At 41.3% G+C, this 18453-nt stretch overlaps 1 protein-coding gene across 2 annotated transcripts in view; it reads right to left on the reverse strand.

Moving 5' to 3' along the window:
• pdzd2 (PDZ domain containing 2) overlaps positions 1–18453 on the reverse strand; it is a 54938-nt gene that overhangs the window by 30976 nt on the left and 5509 nt on the right. The window contains exons 2-5 of one of the 2 annotated variants that reach the window (XM_056591684.1): positions 15327–15926; positions 14181–14671; positions 3468–3990; positions 677–822 (exon numbers count right to left, since the gene is read on the reverse strand). In XM_056591684.1, coding sequence (XP_056447659.1) covers positions 677–822; positions 3468–3990; positions 14181–14671; positions 15327–15464 — 1298 coding nt within the window. In that variant the 5' untranslated portion in view covers positions 15465–15926. Of the gene's footprint in view, positions 1–676; positions 823–3467; positions 3991–9990; positions 10287–14180; positions 14672–15326; positions 15927–18453 lie in introns of those variants that run through there. The other variant, XM_056591685.1, reaches the window with a different exon arrangement.

Raw genomic sequence — 18453 nt, forward strand, 5'->3', positions numbered from 1 at the left:
CTAAACTTTGAACAAAACAGCAAGCAGCGCTCTGCACAGCGAGTGGGCGGGGCTTCAGGGGGGCGGGGCTTCAAGGCTCAACTGTTTCTTCAACTACGTCAGCAACCGGAACTCACAAGCCGCGGTTAAATATGTGCAGTTCACTTGGTCACTGTACATGGATGCTGGATATACCACTGTTATATCATTAGTGGAGTGTCCGTAGGTCCTTGAGTTTCTTGACAACCGTTCATTCAACCTGACACTTGTCAGGGGTTTGCATGGAACCCAAGGAAGTGAAGTGTTGAGCATGAAGTTGTTTTGATTAGCGGTCCTCGAGAAAGCTGCACACATCAATACAAGAGGCCAAGCAATCGGCACTGCACTAGTAATTATAATTGTAATAATAATATTATAATACATAAATATAATTATGTAAACAATAATTATGATAGACACGAAATCACTGTTTTAATTCAAAGCACCGACACAAACATGGGAACACACAGACTCAATGTTTGACAAACGTGTGGGGCTATTCATATTGGATATTGCACTGGAATTATTTCAAATAAATTAGCTGCATTTGCATGCTGTAGAAAACGCATGCAAACCGGCGTCTCTTTTTCAACCGTGGCTAAGTAAGGATTGAGCCTTCACGGTGAGGGCCAGGGCGTGTGTGGTCTGTGTGTGGTACCTCTGGATCGTCCCCCCATCCTCCACGTGGGCGATGATGATACCGTGAGGGGAGCGCCTGGAGCCGCGTCCCCCCGTGATCTGGATCCCCAGCCCCTCCTGGCTCTTCACCAGGTGCATCTTCCAGATGTGGCCCCCCTCTCTTGGCTGCAAGAGGTGGAAGTAAAATGAACAACAAAAAAGGTACACTGAGATGTTAGCTTAGGCTTGGTACTTGAGGCATGATGAGAACTCACACCAGAGCCTATGAGAGTGAAAACATGAATTAACAATAATTGAATAATTGAAATCGATAACCCTCACCCTAACTCTAAGCATTGTAACACGTGACAGGGTTTTTAGCTTTTGGGTTGGTAAATGTTTTCCTCATAGCACTCCTTAATAACTCCATAATTCTTGATTTATGAATAAGCACATGCATATTATTTCCTGTGTATGTGTGCACAGATTTACATCAGAATAATACAAAATATATTTCCAATGCATTTAAAATATATACACAATTGATTAATGAGCTCTCTCTGGCCACAATAGTGCTCAAATGGACAGAAGGAGTGTCAAATGCTTTATGATGCTAATAGTTTCACATCAAAAGTATTAAATTACAGGAAAGACCCAGCAGGGCTCAACGCTGGAGGAGAAGGCCGCTGAACCCTCCTGGGTCAGCCAAGAAAGGTTATTTCAAAGGGTTTCGCTACACTAAAGTCATTGTGGAAACATAGTGGATGTGTGGGAGGCCCAAAGCATTGAGTGATGTCAGATTTGTCAGAGTTAACCATTTTCAAAATAATAAAATAATAAAAATAATAAAGTCATAATTAAAATATTGTCTATTTAGCACATTGTTTGTGGCACAACATACCACAAACAAATGGAAATCGATCAAATACCATTTACAACTATTAATGTTACCTGTCCAGAAATACATACGGTTAGATGTTGGCTGCGGTATTATATCCCATAGACTTTTATGTAAAATTTGTGCCACATGTCAAACTTTTTGCGGCCTGTTTAACAATATCTAGCCATAAAAAGAGAGATAGCACCTGATTTATCTCATGTTTGTAGTACGTGTTTGTTTTTCGTCTGGGTGTGTGTGTGTGTCTGTCTGTCTGTCTGTCTGTCTGTCTGTCTGTCTGTCTGTCTGTCTGTCTGTCTGTGTGTCTGTGTGTCTGTCTGTCTGTCTGTCTGTCTGTCTGTCTGTCTGTCTGTCTGTCTGTCTGTCTGTCTGTCTGTCTGTCTGTCTGTCTGTCTGTGTGTTTGTGTGGCCTTATTGCTAAAACAAAGAAGATTTTTTTGCCGTGAGTGTTCTGAGCATGCTATTAAGGAAGGGGGTGTGGCAGCATTTATCATCTTTACTCTCCCTTGTATGACGAAATAGGCTAAATAAAGAAGCATCAAAGTATTGTGTTGACCTTTGACTCCTATAACGTTCTCTGAACGTTATAGAAGTATGCCGTTGAGCCTCCCTTGTGTCCCGTGTCTCACAGCCTCAGGAATCCTCTTTATCAGATTGAAGGTTCATAAAAGTGACTATTTCAACTGCTATTTTTTTCTATTACAAACACACAAATAAATGTACATAAATGCAGTCAATCAATTTCTATGCCAAAAGATAGTTTCTGTAAATATCAAGTAATGCAAAAGGGTATATAGAATCTTAATCCCCCAAAATATGACGCTATTATGCATTGTCAATTTGTAGAGACATATATAGTTAATCATTTATTAGTTAGGTCAGTGCTACATGCAGCGCTCAACTATTGTTCTTCATAAGTTTTATTAGTGTAAATGCTGTAGCATTCACACTCTAGATATTGAAATCTTTATTAGGTGAGTGCTGCATGCAGCGATCAACTATTGTTCTTCATAAGTTTTATTAGTGTAAATGCTGTAGCATTCACACTCTAGATATTGAAATCTTTATTAGGTGAGTGCTGCATGCAGCGATCAACTATTGTTCTTCATAAGTTTTATTCTTTCTTTCTTTCTTTCTTTATTATTCTCTCCAAACTTTGGGACCCATCTCCTTTCTCAATTTTTCACCTAGAGAATCCATTCAAATTTTAAAATGTTCAGAATAGCTTGGAATCGCGCCCTTCTTTTCAGATTTTATTAATATTTTATACTTTTTAAGATACTCTACTTTTAAAATACTATCTTTTTTTTTAACATGGGAGTCAATGGGAGGATGGCGGAGCCATCTTCGTTCAAACCATTTAACAAATCGACCCACTCAATAATATCTAAACGGAATTTTGATATCATTTAAACTTTCTTCAGATCACAGTTTTAGTTTCATACCGGCTTCGTTTTCAGCTGTTTTCATTGAAGACGTCTGCCCATTCTGACAATCCTATTTCTGAAGACATCGTAACTCAATCATTTTTCAACCGTTTACCTTCGTTCAAACCATTTAACAAATCCACACATGCAGGGCCGTTGCTACGATTCCTGGGCCCCTAGACAAGATTTACTGATGGGCCCCCCTGCGCTGAATTGTTGACGGGGGGGGGGGCGCTATGGTAGTACTATGGGCTGGTAGTAAAATAAAAGAATTTTTTTTTTTTTTTTTTTTTTTGTGGGCCCCCCCTGGGCTGTGGGCCCCTAGAATCGTCATCACCTTTCACCCCTTATCGACGGCCCTGCACACATGCTGTATTTTCAATAATATCCAAACGGAATTTCAATATCATTTAATGAGAGAGCTGAGTTATCTCTCTTAATAGGAGAGCCAGATGGGTTATTCTAACAGAAAAACACATTTTATACACAGCTGACCATAGTCCTACCTGGCTTGACGCCTCGCTGCTGACAGAGCCCGTCTTGCGTTCCAGAAGTCTGTACCGTGTTGGTAGGGTGGCTGTCCCTCCGTTTTGCGGATGACTTGGGGCCCCTTTAGCATGAGGTAACGTGTTGGCTCGTTCGTCCCTTGGCCGATCTTCTGAAGGGGCCTCCTCATTATCCTTATCCAGGGGGCCGGGGACCGCAGGAAGGCACGGACTGTGGTATCCATTCTCAAGTTCAGAGTCCCGACTGTCTATGCTGTCCTTGCTGTCTCTGTTCGAGGACGAGCGGGAAACCACACCAAACTTGCGCGTCCGTTTGCCGTTTTGAGCTGGACTGCCAGGTGTCTCAAAGCTGCAGTCCCCGGTCCGCTGTTCCTCTGAGCGGCAGACCTCCCTGCTTGCCGTGACGGCCGTACCATTAGTGTCGCCGTTGCCATTGCAAGGCGGGGGAGGGGCCTTTCTTTTGATTCGCCGGAGCATGATCAGGTAGATGCAGCCGCCATTCCAGCACTGGTCTGCCAGGTAGCTGAGGGGGAAACACAGGGAGAGAGAGAGAGCGTAAGGTGTTGTCGCCATCCATACCATCAGGATGTTTCGGAGGAAAGAGCCTGCAAGCTTCCCCATTAGACGCTGTGTGTTTCCCCATCTCCCGCCAAAAACCTGAGAACCTTTTCAAATCCCTGAGGTCAGTAACATACGTTTTTTCAAGGATTTTACTTCCCCATTGAGAATCTCTAATGGGAAAAAATACATTGTGTCCAATATATTTAGAGCCTAAAACAAACAGCTAAAAATCTATCTCTGAAGGATCAAATATTTTCCCGATGTTTTGTACACTACTATTTGGCATATGATGTGTGACTTTGAAATATGTTTTGTTACATAAGTGAGATATGCTCTGAATGCCATTGGACAATCCAATAATTACATACCCCTCCCAAACCCATACTTTGCACTCCAACTGAAGTATCTAACAGATGGGCTTAATGTGAACTATATTCATGACCAGTTTTATTGGCCAAAACCCCTAGTGTCATGTTTCACACGGAGGTTTGGCACAACTTAGCATCACATCAATAAAGTACCCAGAGGAGAAGACAGCTCATGACTGCCTTTGCATGACACAATATACTGTATTTTATTTTACATGCATTATAAGGAATGTACAACCTTGACTGTAGCAATTTCGAAAATTCTTAAATAACACTTAGTCACAAAGAATTATATTATATATTGCTCATTATATGAAACACTGCAATCTGAGCATGAAAGGTTAAAATGTTCTTAATTGGTTGAATGCAAGGGGGATTGTAATGAACAGAAAATGGTAAAAATGACTACTTGGCATTGTTCTATATGAGTTAGTTGTTCTTGGCAAATCCTTCAAATCAATCCAACAAAGTTTATATTTATTTGCATTCAAATGACAGAAACACAATATATAACCAACAAAAAAGTACAGACCTTGAACTCTGCTTCAGGAAAAGAAAGCAACCTTTTATAGTTTATAGATCAGACACAAGCTAAGCCTCTTGCAAGGGGTTTTCAAATCCACTGTCACCTGTGTCAGTCTCATCTATCTGTAGCACTCTATGTCTCTCTCTCTCTCTGTCTCTCTCTCTCTCTGTCTCTATCCCTCTGTCACTCTCTCTCTTTCTCTCTCTCACTGTCTCTCTCTCCCTCCCTAAAAAATAGGGCCAACCCGTCAGCTATTCAGCGACCTGGCTTGTTGTTTGACAGCACTAATGCAACCATCCTAGCAACAACAAAGCATTTGCTTACGTGCTCATACTGGACGGCAGACAAAGAGTCTGAAAAACAGTTTGGAGCCACAGAAGTGAACCACATTTGTATGGCAGATCATTTGGCATGTTTTAGGCCGTTATCAAGGGGGATGAAATGCCACACCTTAAGTGCTTTTTTTTCTTCTTTAAATCTAACTAGTACTATTCAATGCAACTTTGATCGATTCGTTGAATTTCTTTGAAATACAATTTTTCGATGAATGTTGCCCCCGCACGCAGGAGATGCCTTGAGTACAACCAAACTTTAGTAGAGAGACTCAATGGGAAATCTCCAAACATGTGGCAGAAGGACCCTTTTTATCACAGACAACCAGTCAGGCACAGAACGCTCCCATCTGTTTGTTTTGAAGTCTGTAAATGCTAGCCTTCCTCAACCTAAAGGATATGAGCATCTAATATAAGGCTAGGTTACTGAGAGACACACACATGTTTTTTAAGGGATACAGCACCTATTTAGGGTAACATGCAAATCTGCTAAAAATATCCAATCTTGGAGCCATGTAACACAGACATGCAGAGTAGAGTCACCTTTGGAGGACGACAATGCCCTTAAAGTCTACAACCAGCAACATGATTTAGCAAAATAACATGTCGATATCATCACACAGGAATGTGGCCCGATCCCTACAGCCCATCCACTAACAACCGATGGTTCGTTTGAGGGGGTTATTTTCCTGTGTTGGATTTGTAAAATAGGCGAGCAAGTGGCTGCTACTTTTGCAACCATGTGATTTGTTTCAGAAATATGTTTTTAAGATGTGTGAAGCAATTTTACGAGTGATGCCACAATGTTTCTCTGAAATTATCCCATGCTGAATTCCCAGCCCATTCCACTGAGCAGAACAAGCTAGTATGACTAGCAACCAAACTATCATAAAAATTGAACAAATGCCAAGTTATAATACCATTTTTGTTCTCTTGACGAAGACAATCTCGGCCATCAGTAGTGCAGTGAAAAAAGTGTCTGCAAAGGTTTTAAATCAACACTGTGTAGACTTCTGAAATACCAGATTCATCATTGGGTTGAATTGGTTTTCTTTGGTTGAATATCTCCTTAATAAAACAGGAAACAAGCCGTTCCCTGTCCCCCTACATGTTCTGGTTTCAGGCCAAGGCTAGTCGCGTCTCCCCTGAGAAACCCGGCTATGACAAAGCAGGACTACTGGACCTAAGATTACCTGAATCGTCTCACATAAACATCTAAGTATATTGTATTATTATTATTATTACTACCATGACATTGTCATCTTCAAATAGTATACAAAACACCTAAAATATGGATTCCCATTCACAATTCAATAAAAGCCTTGTGCAACTACAACTGAGTACAAACATCTGTATGTTCAACATTTGAGAAAAACAATATGGATGAGTAGAAAACATTCAAAACATTACACAACAAGTCCACCGCTTGACTCCCTGTCATTTAGCATAATAACATGCCTTTACTGCGTCATGAACACATGATGCTAAATATCATCCTAAGGTCCTGCAGAGACATAGCCTCAACGGCGCTAACATCATACACCCCGTCATCACTTCTCTGTTCACTGTGTCCAACACTTCCGGAGGGGATTGACATTGCATGCCAAACATTTTTTGTTTGTTCAGATATAAAAACATATTTTTATAAAACACACTTTTAAAGTACGCTCTTCATTGATTTTTCCGACTCGTGGAGTAGTAAAGTATTGAAGAGTTTTCCTTTCATGGTTTTACAAAAAGAAAAACATAAAGGATTAATCTTATAGCTGATTGATTTCTTAACAGTTGCCTGATCCTTTCTCACTGTCCTGTTGTGATTTGAGCGCTGCACTCGACACACTCCAGGGGGAAATAAAAGGTAAGATAAAGGCCTTGATGAGTCACCGGTTCAATCTCCTGGTTTCACATGCTCACCGGTGTTTCCCTTTCATTGGAAGACAAACAAGGAGGAAAACAAGTACAGCAGGATCAGATATAAAGGGTGTGGAAAAGGAGGGCCATAAAAGTGGAGGGCATCCCAGTACAAGAAGGCTAATCATGGAGCCAGGGGCCTTTCTCTCTTGGAAGTGCTGCATGAGGCAACAGTTCCTGTTTTCTATGAAATTGAAATGTAATATCTCATGAACAAGTCGGTGCAACCACACTCCATTGAGCGAGGCACCACTACAGTAGACATCCATAGCCTCCCTCCTCAGGACTTCCATGTTCCTGTGAAACCAGGGTTATCTGCTATCAGGTCGTGTTGTGCACACAGAGAAGGTGGATCCATTAGCTGATTGTGTAGCATAGATCCAAATCTACATGTGTATGATTGAATTAGGAAATTCCTTGAGCCAATTTTAGATCTCCACCTAGGTCAGTTAGAGGGAGAGCGCATAAGCAGGCGTGGAGCAATAGAAGGAGATGACACCAGTTCACTCTTCCAGAAAGACATTAACCATCTGCTCTTTTAGTGTATAAACAATGAATACAAATTGTGACAGCATTAACAATGAGGATATCGTCAGGAAACAAGAAAATTATGAGGCAGATGGTCGGTGACGCATTCATCTAGTTTGGAGATAAGTCGCAAAGATGTGTGTTTCTCTGTAGCCATTTAGCCAATCTGCTGGAAGACATACCATTTACCATGCCCTGGATATCACTGGGTACCGTGGACCCAGCACCAAGTATTTCAGCCAGCAGTAAACACATTCCTTGGTTAGGTGGAACTGCTTTGGTCTGCAGGAACCACTTTGCTCAGCACTTTCTTTTTAAATAAGCAAAAGCGAGCAGGCAGAGGAAACGGTGCCCACAGCAGCTCACTGGGGGGTGGGGGTGGGGTGGGGGGGGGGGGGGGGGGGGGTCCCCCGGGGGCTCCTGATTAGATTGCAGACAGACCTCAACTCAACTCTGGGGCCCTCCAAGTAGCAGACCTAGGCTGAAATGAGAAATTCACCCATTAATCCAAAATATATATATATATTATAGTCCCACTATGTCAGATAAGGGATTATTTATATATATTTGTTGTTCATTAAGAAAACAATACAATAATCAGTGATTTATTTTATCAGGACCATAGTGAGCATCTGTTGCATCATCCATAGTGTTGTTGTTTTAACACATAATGAGCAGGGGTTAAGGGTCAGTAAAAAAATAAGTTAAAAAAAAAAAGCCTTAGGCATGCATTTGTGATGCTAGAAAAGAGCAGGGTCCAAAGCTTTAGGCACCAAGAGTGTAGAAACAGCTATAGCCGGAGACTATAGCCCGACCAATCCATTAGTTAGTCCAGTACTGCAACTAGAGGTGAGAGTCCCATAATTCACCATCTGCCCTGCTCGTCTGCAAGATGAGAAGGGCAACGCTACGAATGTAACATAATCCTTCATGGATGTTCAATAGTGTGTTTGTGTGTGTGTAACTAACACCATTTTCTTACCAATGTCGGTTTTCTTATGTTGCTGTCCTATCCTTTGATACATGTGTTGCAATTATGGAGAAATGTAAATATAATTTAGACCTGATCCCCCAAGATGATGTTGAGAGGCAGTTTGATGCGAGAGAAAGCAGAGTGCTAAATATGACATTCCTTCTGTCACTCTAATGATATTAACTATGATGGTTTTTCATAGTCATTCTTGTTTTTTAATTGCATCAATGAAATGCACACTATACCATATTTACAGTGCCTACATACTTGGATCTGATTATCTAATGGTCAGGTTTGTGTGTGAAAATAGCCTGACCCCACAGAACATATTTTTAAATAGCAGGGTTTATACATTTAATTTTTCATGTTAAATGTATAAATGTATAACTTGTATGTCCAGTTTGAACAGGACATAGAAAGAGAATATGAAGTCTACTGGATAAAATATGCAAAATTAGTGCAGATTCAGTTTTACTTTTGTTGTATCCATTTATATAATTATATCTACTACCTGTCCTGTATGAAGTAAGTATCGTTGTATCAATATGGATTAAATATAAGGGCTACTATTCAAGCAGCGTGTCCTATGAACTCTTTTGACGTTCATCCCAACACCACAACCTATCAGAGTTTTTTCCTTTTTTACCAATCATAGATTTACAAACAATAAGTTTAGGAACAATAACACTTACTGAGCTATTCAGTGTTGGGTTGAGATCTATATGAAATAGAAAATTAGTTTGTATTGAATACTGATAGTTCAATAATAAATAACTAGTCATCAGGGTTCACTGTTGAGTTGCGTGTTGTATAGGCCTGGAGATCACCTGCTGCCAGCCTTAAGAAAGGATTGACCTCATTGTGTCTACCGTAAGGGTTTCTCTCCCTAGCAGGTAGTTTAAAACGTCTGTTGCTTAGCGGTCAAATTAATTACACACAGCAACCCACTGCTATGGTTTGGGTTTTTCCTAGTCCAAACATGTTGCCATAACTTTCCCATATTGCATCCATGGAAGGAAGGCTGGACATGAGTAGTAGGATATAACATTCAACACCCTCGTAAAGCATTTCACCCTATAACTTGCAAATTGTCTCGTGTCTCGTCTCTTCCGTCTATTGCACTCTCCTAATCAGAAATGTTACTTTTGCGAAGCACCTTGTGAATTAATTAATTAATTAATGTACCTGCAACAAGTGCGAAGCCACTGCTTTTAGATCGCCAGGAGTAATGGTATTTAACGATGGTTTCTGGGCACGTTACAGTCTACTAACATGACCAAAACACACCATGACCGCTGACAACCTGGGGGAGCAGTGTGCCTACCTGGAGTGTCCATCAATCCGTACAAAAATCGCGCAAGGTATGCAATATAGAAGTGCGTTAATCTGCCCTCAGTCGATCCTGCAATCCATGAGTTAAACCACTAGTTGAATCACTAGATCACCGAGCCGGCACAAAGCTGAATTAAGTATTTTGCTCCATACTCCCAAACAACAGACCATGACAGCCCAAACTAGACGTGCCTGCCCGTGTTCAGACTCTACGTTACATCTCTACTGTCTCTCCCAGCCAACGTTGCCAGATTGGGCCCGATTTCCTGGAAATCTGGGGCAATTTGGCAACACTGCTCCCAGCCTTTTAGCGCCAAGGCGAGCATATAAGCACTCTGTTGGAGGCAGGGGAGGGGCGGTATAAATACACCCTGTGTCATCCATTGTGGGCGATGTTGTCTATCAAGCATGATGCGTTATAATGAGAGGGAATGGTGCTGCGCCCATTCTGGATTTGTCAGCCGTGATCTGTGAAGTCACACAGTCGCTTGAAAATGAAAAAAAAATAATGGGCTACCTCGACTTAGTTCATCAATGCCTATTGCCGTGTTCTATTGGTCTGGATTAAAGTTACTTTATTCTTGGGAAGTAAGCTTACAGCCATTGCGTTCACTGTTCGTCATATGTGCGCCTAGGCTACTTGTACTGTAGGCCTATGTGATACCGAGAGGGCAAACCAAACCAATCTTTGAGAAGAAAAAACCTGGGTAGGCTAAAAGTTCTTGCAAATTCATTCGCTGAAAAAGGTTGCCTCCCAGGGGCGGTTATAGGAACGTTTATAAATCACACCATGCGGCGTATGCGATGCAACACCAGATATGTTGCATGTGCAGCCTCCCTAATATTCTATGGAGCAACTATTGTTTTTCACTAAAAAACAATATTTTTGCGCAAACTTCTTTGTCCAATAGTGACATTTTTATTGGTTAATTGTTGACCGAAAACAGTGTGCAATAAACATTTTGATGTCGCACCAAAATGCATAAATCCCACTATGCATTTCAGATTAATTCTTAAAAAAAATTGCCATAAAGAAAGATTGTGCACACGGGGTAAAGGCATGGGATGGGACCTATATGACCACTAAATTACCCAAATATATTTTTACGGGGAAGAAAAGTCCAAAAGTTTAAGTTTGAAACTTTCAAATTAACACTTATTGATGCTCTCATTTAAAAAGCCACTGACTGAATACTGCAATTTATGCAAACCATATCAGCGGTCTTCAGTGACAGCTCCTTATGAAAATGAGTATGTTACCTAGGAGCGCCATTGCCTCTAGTCATGAAAAGAGAAACTTATATAGTTGCCTTTAGCTTTTATGAGTAAGTCCTCATCAAATCAGTGAATTTGGATAAACAGCTATTTTCAGACGTATCAGGATTTTATTTCACAGGTATTCTATTATGAGACACCTTTACTTTTTGTGCATTTGTGAAAGACGATGAATTGAGGCATGTCATTGAGGACCAGGTAGGGGTAGGCATCTTGCACAAGGATGCTTACAGGTAAACTGTGGACATTGAGGATTGAATCGAGTCAGCCGGGAATTAAATCTATGCAAACGGACATAGGTAAACATGACATAGTTATCTCTCACTGGGGCACTTAACACTAAATTGACTTCAGAACAAGAGAAATGGCCTTGTTAGCACAAAGAACAAACAAGAAAGGTAAATAACAGAACTGACTAGGTATTTGACTTCTATAGGCCCTTGGGAAAGCATTGACTTTCTGCCTCATTCCTCTAGTATTACAAGGAATCGCCATCCACGAATTAGTCACCCAAAGGGATGAGAAAAAGGTGGGATTCTCACTCCTCAGACAGTAATGCCTGCAAATCCATCGTGTCCCCCATTAATCCCAGGGCCAGTCGGTGGGATTAATGGGGAGGGTTAGAGACCATCCCCAAATCGGAAATTGACCTATTTCTCAGTTGGAGGAGAGGTTATTCGGTCAAACGTCTTGCAGAGTACAAGGTCCATATGCGGATAACATGTGTGGACATTGACTCGACACAAGTCATTACATTCCCCCCCCCCTCTCCCAACACGATGTACTTGTTTATATTTCATCTTGTGTTGCTATGCTTACAAAACAAAAAATAAGATGTAAAATATTAATATTTGTTGATTGTCAAATTAAGGTAAGATGGGTAATTACTGTCTGTGTCGGTACTGATTGTGCTGTTGGCGTGCAGACGGAATAGGTTGGGAAACCCTGTCCTACCACAAAGACTCCACAAAGAAACAATGCCCTAACCCAAAGACCACCCAGACCCTGACCGCAGCGCTTAAGAATGGGTGTGAAGATACCAGTATACTACACATAGCAAACGTTTGGTTCGACCACATTCATTCTGACACAAAGGTGTCAAGAGGGCTGTATAAAGTCGTATTGGAATGTTCCTTAAAGCCTGGTGATAAAACCTTTTTTCCACCTCCATTTGTTTGAATAACAAACCAGTTCAGTCACATACTAGATTTTGTAATAATTATTTAGAACTGCGTTATTACATTTTGATGTTGGCTGTAAAAGGGAACTAAATCCTCTCTCTTCCCACAACAATGGGCCAATTTAGCAACTAAACTCCTCTGTTTTTCAGATCAGTAGGAGACCACATGGACTATGAAAGGTCCCGTCATTATTATACACATGCCTGACTCTGCTTGAAAAGCTGAAATTTGTCTAAAGATTTCTGGGGGAGGGAGTGACAGTAAACTACATGTAAACGACCAGTTCCTTCTTTGAAAATCATTCAGAAGCTCATAATCCTGCCTCTGCCTCTTCTTTATTTTCTTTTGTCCAGCAACAATATGACCCATAGAAAAACAAGCCAAATATTTACCAGGACAACCCATATAAATAAACATGGCAGATTGTAGTTGCACTCTATGCAAAGCCTTCACTTATTATAAAGCACTCCAAGACTCCCATCTTCCAGACACAATAGCCAACTTCGAAAAGCATTCATAGATTTCCTCGCAGACAGATTGAGAAATATGGGAATGAAATCGGGAAAGTCGTAAACGTTGACTTATCCATTTCCTTTTCCAAGTCTTTGAAAATCTGAGGCATTCAAATCATTTTCCATCTGAACTGATGTTTACAAGTAAAACTTGAGCTTAGAATGAGAATAACTATGGTGTACTTTGATGATTGGTGATTGTGGATGTGTCTGCTGCTTACTTTCCAACAGGTCAAAACAAAAACCGGTTTGTTGGACCTGGATATAACGATTTACAGAGTTGTCATTATCCCAGGGTCTAGATCAGGAGTGCCCAACCAGTCGATCGCGATCTACCAGTAGACCGCCGACAGATCCCAAGTCGACCGCGAGGGGTGAAGGAAAAAAAAAGATTTTATTTTTTATTTTTTTTTATTTAAAAAAGTATTTGCGCGGGACATATACGCGCAGTGGCGCATGCACTGTCAACAGTAGTTGAAAGCCATCAACAGTAGTTACGCACTCCTAAATGTTGACATGGCTGAGGGGAAACGAGCTAAGACCTATCATTTTCACCCTGAGTGGGAGGAAGATTATTGCTAATTGTTGAGAAGGTGCCGTGCGCAGACAGAATGGAGGTAGGTTTGCAATGTTGACACTAGACTGGTAGATCTCGGGAGGTTGGCTACTTCAAAAGTAGATCGTGGGTCAAAAAAGGTTGGGAACCCCTGGTCTAGATGCATAACAGGACCAGTGGCAACAGGCGAGTGAGCAAACCAAGTAAAATACAGAAAAGTATGTTGTTGATATTGTTGGTCATTCAGGTAGAAAAAACACAATGCATACTGGCTTGAAACCTCTTAATAAAGTGAATGATGTGTCGGATATCTAATGAGTTTTCATCATCATCATCATCATCATCATCATCATCATCATCATCATCATCATCATCATCATATCCTAGCTAACTTTGTTGTATACTGGGAATGGGTTAACCTAGCAATTGTAAGTGCTTGGCACCTATTCTATAAACATCCTGACTGTACCCACAGCGACATATTGTTGTTTCTCTTTCTTCTGACAAATGTACTTGTAAGTCGCTTTGGATAAAAGCGTCTGCTAAATGCCCTAAATGTAAATGTAATTGTAAATCATGTGTTAAACTGCATAGCTCAGCGCCTTGGCCCTCATCCCTGTCGTGCCCTCGCAGTGCCTCTGGTCTAACATTCACCTACCTGGCGCCGGTGACGTCCACCCCCACCATCAGCTGCCCGTTGAGCGAGAGCAGCTCGTCCCGAAGCTTGATCTGCCCGCAGCACGCCGCCGGGCTCCTCTTCCTCACCTCCGTCACCCAGATGCAGCCCACCTCAAGCACCGGCCCCTGGTCGCCCTTCTTCTTCCTCCTCCGGCCGGTCTTCTTGCCCCCCTCGGGGTCCCCAAAGATGGGGATGTTCCCGAAGCTGAGGCCGAACTCGGCCGAGTCCCTTTCGGCCCTCTTCAGGCAGACGGCCCGCACCTGCACGTCCAGCCCCTCCTGAGGGGGGTCTGAGGGGGGCCGTGGGGCCGCTGGCGCTCCCTCGCCCTCTCCCTCGCCCTCCACAAAGTTGAGCTGGATGTATGCCACCAGCTTGTGGATGGCAGCCAGGCAGAGGGACATGTCCCCTATGCTGCTGCTGCTGCTGCTGCTGCTGCACAGGCTGTCACTCTCACCGTCTGGCTTCGGGTCCTAGCAGAGGAAGAAGAGTCACATCGTTAGTGGTGATTGTGTGGAAATGTAGAGAACCATGAAGAAGAACAAAATGCTTAAAGCGAACATTGATTTATAATGTTTACAAATCAAACATGATGTATACATTAAGCAATATTTAATTAATCAACTAAATTATTGTGTTGTTGATTCCACATTGCAATAATTAGACAATATATAAATGAATTGATTTACAGGGCATTGGTTGATTGCTTTGCTAAATTTGAACAAATACTTGGCATTAACATATTATATTTTAGATTTAAAAAAGTATTGTATTGTTAATTTGGGACGCAGCTGGCATAAAGCAGGGTTCTGCCTTTAATATCTTCAACCACTGTGTTTGTTTTCCTTTTTCTATTAACCGCTTACAGTTAGCCTACACTTATGTGGGATCATCTGGAAGGCTGGAGCTCAAGGGCAACACTGGGCAGTAACATTAAAGGTCCCTGACCCTAAAATCCACAACATCCCTTCTCTACTACATTTGTATATTCTGAGATAAAGTATCACCAGAAAAGATTAGAAAGATTACAATTGCGATACACAACATTGGATATGACTGAGGTCATTCATCAAATATGAACTGCGCAGTCTCCCCCAGTGCTTATAGGGTTAGGGCTAAAAACGATACCTTTGAACAACTGTAGCCATCCTGGTTCCGGGCAGTGTTGTGGTTTTGGTCTCCTGATTCCCTGGTTCTGTGCTGACCCCCAAGCCAGGTAACTAGGAGTGGGAGGTGGCTTACGGCATTATCCTGAGTGATGGGCATGCTGGCTGGTTCTGTCCGGGGCCATCCAGTACCCTTACGGACAGTAACCGGGCTGGAGCATGCAGCTGGACCCGGAGAGGAGGCTTAAGATGCTGGTGGTAGATCCAGGAACAAACACAGTGGAGCTGCATGTGTGGAAGTCAACAGTGGTGTCTCCATCTCTGGAGGGCCTGCAGAAGGGGACCCCCAAGGGCCTGAGCCGGAGGATCCGTATCATCAGGGTCCCCTTTGGATCATGACATCATCCTTGTATAAAGGAGGCTTAAATGTGTTTGTGTGTGGGGGGGGGGGGTGTAGCAATCTGCTGGATCAATTGCAGAGTAACCGGAGACTGCTATCCTCTTGGCGAGACAATTATGAATCTGAGTCTGGATGGAAAAAGTGGGAACAGCAGCCAGGATCAGTGTGCATTGGTGCCTGCTCCCGTGTAGACTCAACACACCCGTCGTCTTCAGGCCTCACCTGTAGAAGAATGTCAATGTTTTTAATCAAACAAAATGTATCTGCAATCACACATAGTGTCGAAGAAGAATCTATCCAAACTGAAGTTCGGTATCGTTTTTTTAAATCCCTGGCCAACCACCGTATCCTAAACATGTCTTTCTTTATTGAAATACTAATAACCCTAGTTCCAGTTTATACCAGCTTGTGCTGCTCTTGGAACGCAGCCCGGGATCTAGATCCCATGAATTGAAGAGGCCACTTTTTGAAATATGTGGTTCATGGGGCCTGGATCAGGCTGGTTTGCGTCAATACCAAAGGTTTTCCAAATCCTGACAGCAACATTTCAGCCTAGTAGGTATAAAACTAAATATCACAGTTTATCTCTTTATATATATACAAGATAAAGCATGACAAAATTTGTCTCTCAAAAATATATTTTTAACACTCATAATATAATAATAATAGTAATAATATTAATAATAATAATAATAAGTGGTTGCCAGACTATTTTCCACGCCTGGTCAGGCCTGTTACAAAATCCCGGTGATGCCTAGAGCAGACAAGGTAGGAGTGGCATCCACTGCCATAACTTCTCAGATGGACAACCACAGTTTAACTTCTTTTGCTTTTCAGATAAAAATAGAATAGCATGGCTCCTGTTACAGAAAATGTCTTGAAATGGTATTGGTGTTTAAAATATTTACAAAAACATACTCAAATGAATACATGAATAGTATTGATGTAATACAATTACATTATGTCATATCGTAATATTCAATAATAGGATGAAATAGAAACAATGCTAACTAGTTATTATTTTATTTCAGTACCCGGATACACCCTTGAACATATCCCACTGAAACTGTTTTGTATTTGTGTCGTTTTCTGTTTTTTACATTATTTTCAGTTACATTACGGAGTAAAAATCCACAGCAACCACATTTCTGGCAGATTTAGTCAGAAAAAAGCCGGGTTCCATAAGACCACAGTGAAATTACTATCTAGTGCTTGGGTTTCAAATAAACTGTTGGGCATTGTGGTACCATCTGTGTCTGCTATTCCTGTATGTTTTCACATAGGGAACAACAGCATAGCTGTCTTTACATAAGAGAGCATTAAGTCTTAAGATTTTTTATCTTTTATATTTGAAGCAAATTCCTATTTCAGGTAGTGTTGTATTGCATAGTGCAGGACTAGTGTGGAGATAATGCACAAGCTCTCTGATCAGAGAGTACTACTGACAGGCTTCGGTTACTCACAAGCCTCTTTGGATCGTAATGATTGAGTTGAATGGGGGACACCAAAGAGCATGTGTGTGTGTGTGTGTGTGTGTGTGTGTGTGTGTGTGTGTGTGTGTGTGTGTGTGTGTGTGTGTGTGTGTGTGTGTGTGTGTGTGTGTGTGTGTGTGTGTGTGTGTGTGTGTGTGTGTGTGTGTGTGTGTGTGTGTGTTTGTGGTGAGGTTGGATTACTTTGAAATAAAGTCAGTGACTGATTACAAAATACATGGTCATTTTTGGAATCACCATTGCAACCGACTCGATTGCCAACATAAGCAATCTAAATATCTGTTATGTCTGCCCATTATGGCACCCATTGCACTCGTGATCATCAGTGGAAGCAGGGATTCTCCTCATCCTTTAGTGGGCTCTGGTTAAGAGGGTGCTGTATAAGGAGGCCTGTGAAGCTCTTTGATACTGTAGCTGTGATTAAAGGTATGTACAATTGAACGTACATGAATTGACTTGAATGGAAGTCTTCGACTACTTGATTGTCCTTATTTAAAATCTATAATTTTGCAATATATGATCTATATGAATTCCGAAGAAAATGTCATGAAACATCCACACTTTGGTTCCTCCAAAGAAAAGGTGGCATATTTTGCAGTAATAATTTCAATTTCCAGCCTGATACATCCTTTGTCTAATCAGTGTTCAAAGCAACACTGATTAGACACCCAGAACCGTGCAATGCTGTTAGCAAATACATTTTGATGTTTTGAAGTTTTTTGAGGCTCTTTCTTGAAAGGTTTACGGAAGTGAGCTACCTGGAATTATGTGATGAAATCTCTGAAGTATTTACAGCCCAGCAGGGGAGGTATTTTTTTCAACAAAAAACCTCATTGACGAATGAATACTGATTTGCAACACTGGCTTCAAATTGCAAGCCAATAATAAGAACCTTATTGAATAAGAGAATCTGTCGATGGGTCTTGAATTTGGTCATGGATTCACACATTTGACCAGAGTTCCATTGCGTTTATCTCTCCTCCGCAGGAATTTATTTAAACTTTTAAAGTGTTTGTCTATTTATTTAATATTTTTTACTGACCACAGACAAAAGTAAATCGTCTAAAATAACGTTTAAAATGTGCTGAAACATAATCAAAACTACTGATATTTTTTATAATTATTATTTCATTAATATGTTGATATAAGAACATCGTCAAAATATAATAATTGTATAACATGTATAACGATTTCACCCATGTCAAACAGCTGATGTTATGGCAACACCTGCCTTTTCATTCGTTGAAGATTGCTGTGTT

This window comes from Gadus chalcogrammus, chromosome 6 (genome assembly GCF_026213295.1).
Source record: "Gadus chalcogrammus isolate NIFS_2021 chromosome 6, NIFS_Gcha_1.0, whole genome shotgun sequence".
Taxonomy (NCBI): domain Eukaryota; kingdom Metazoa; phylum Chordata; class Actinopteri; order Gadiformes; family Gadidae; genus Gadus; species Gadus chalcogrammus.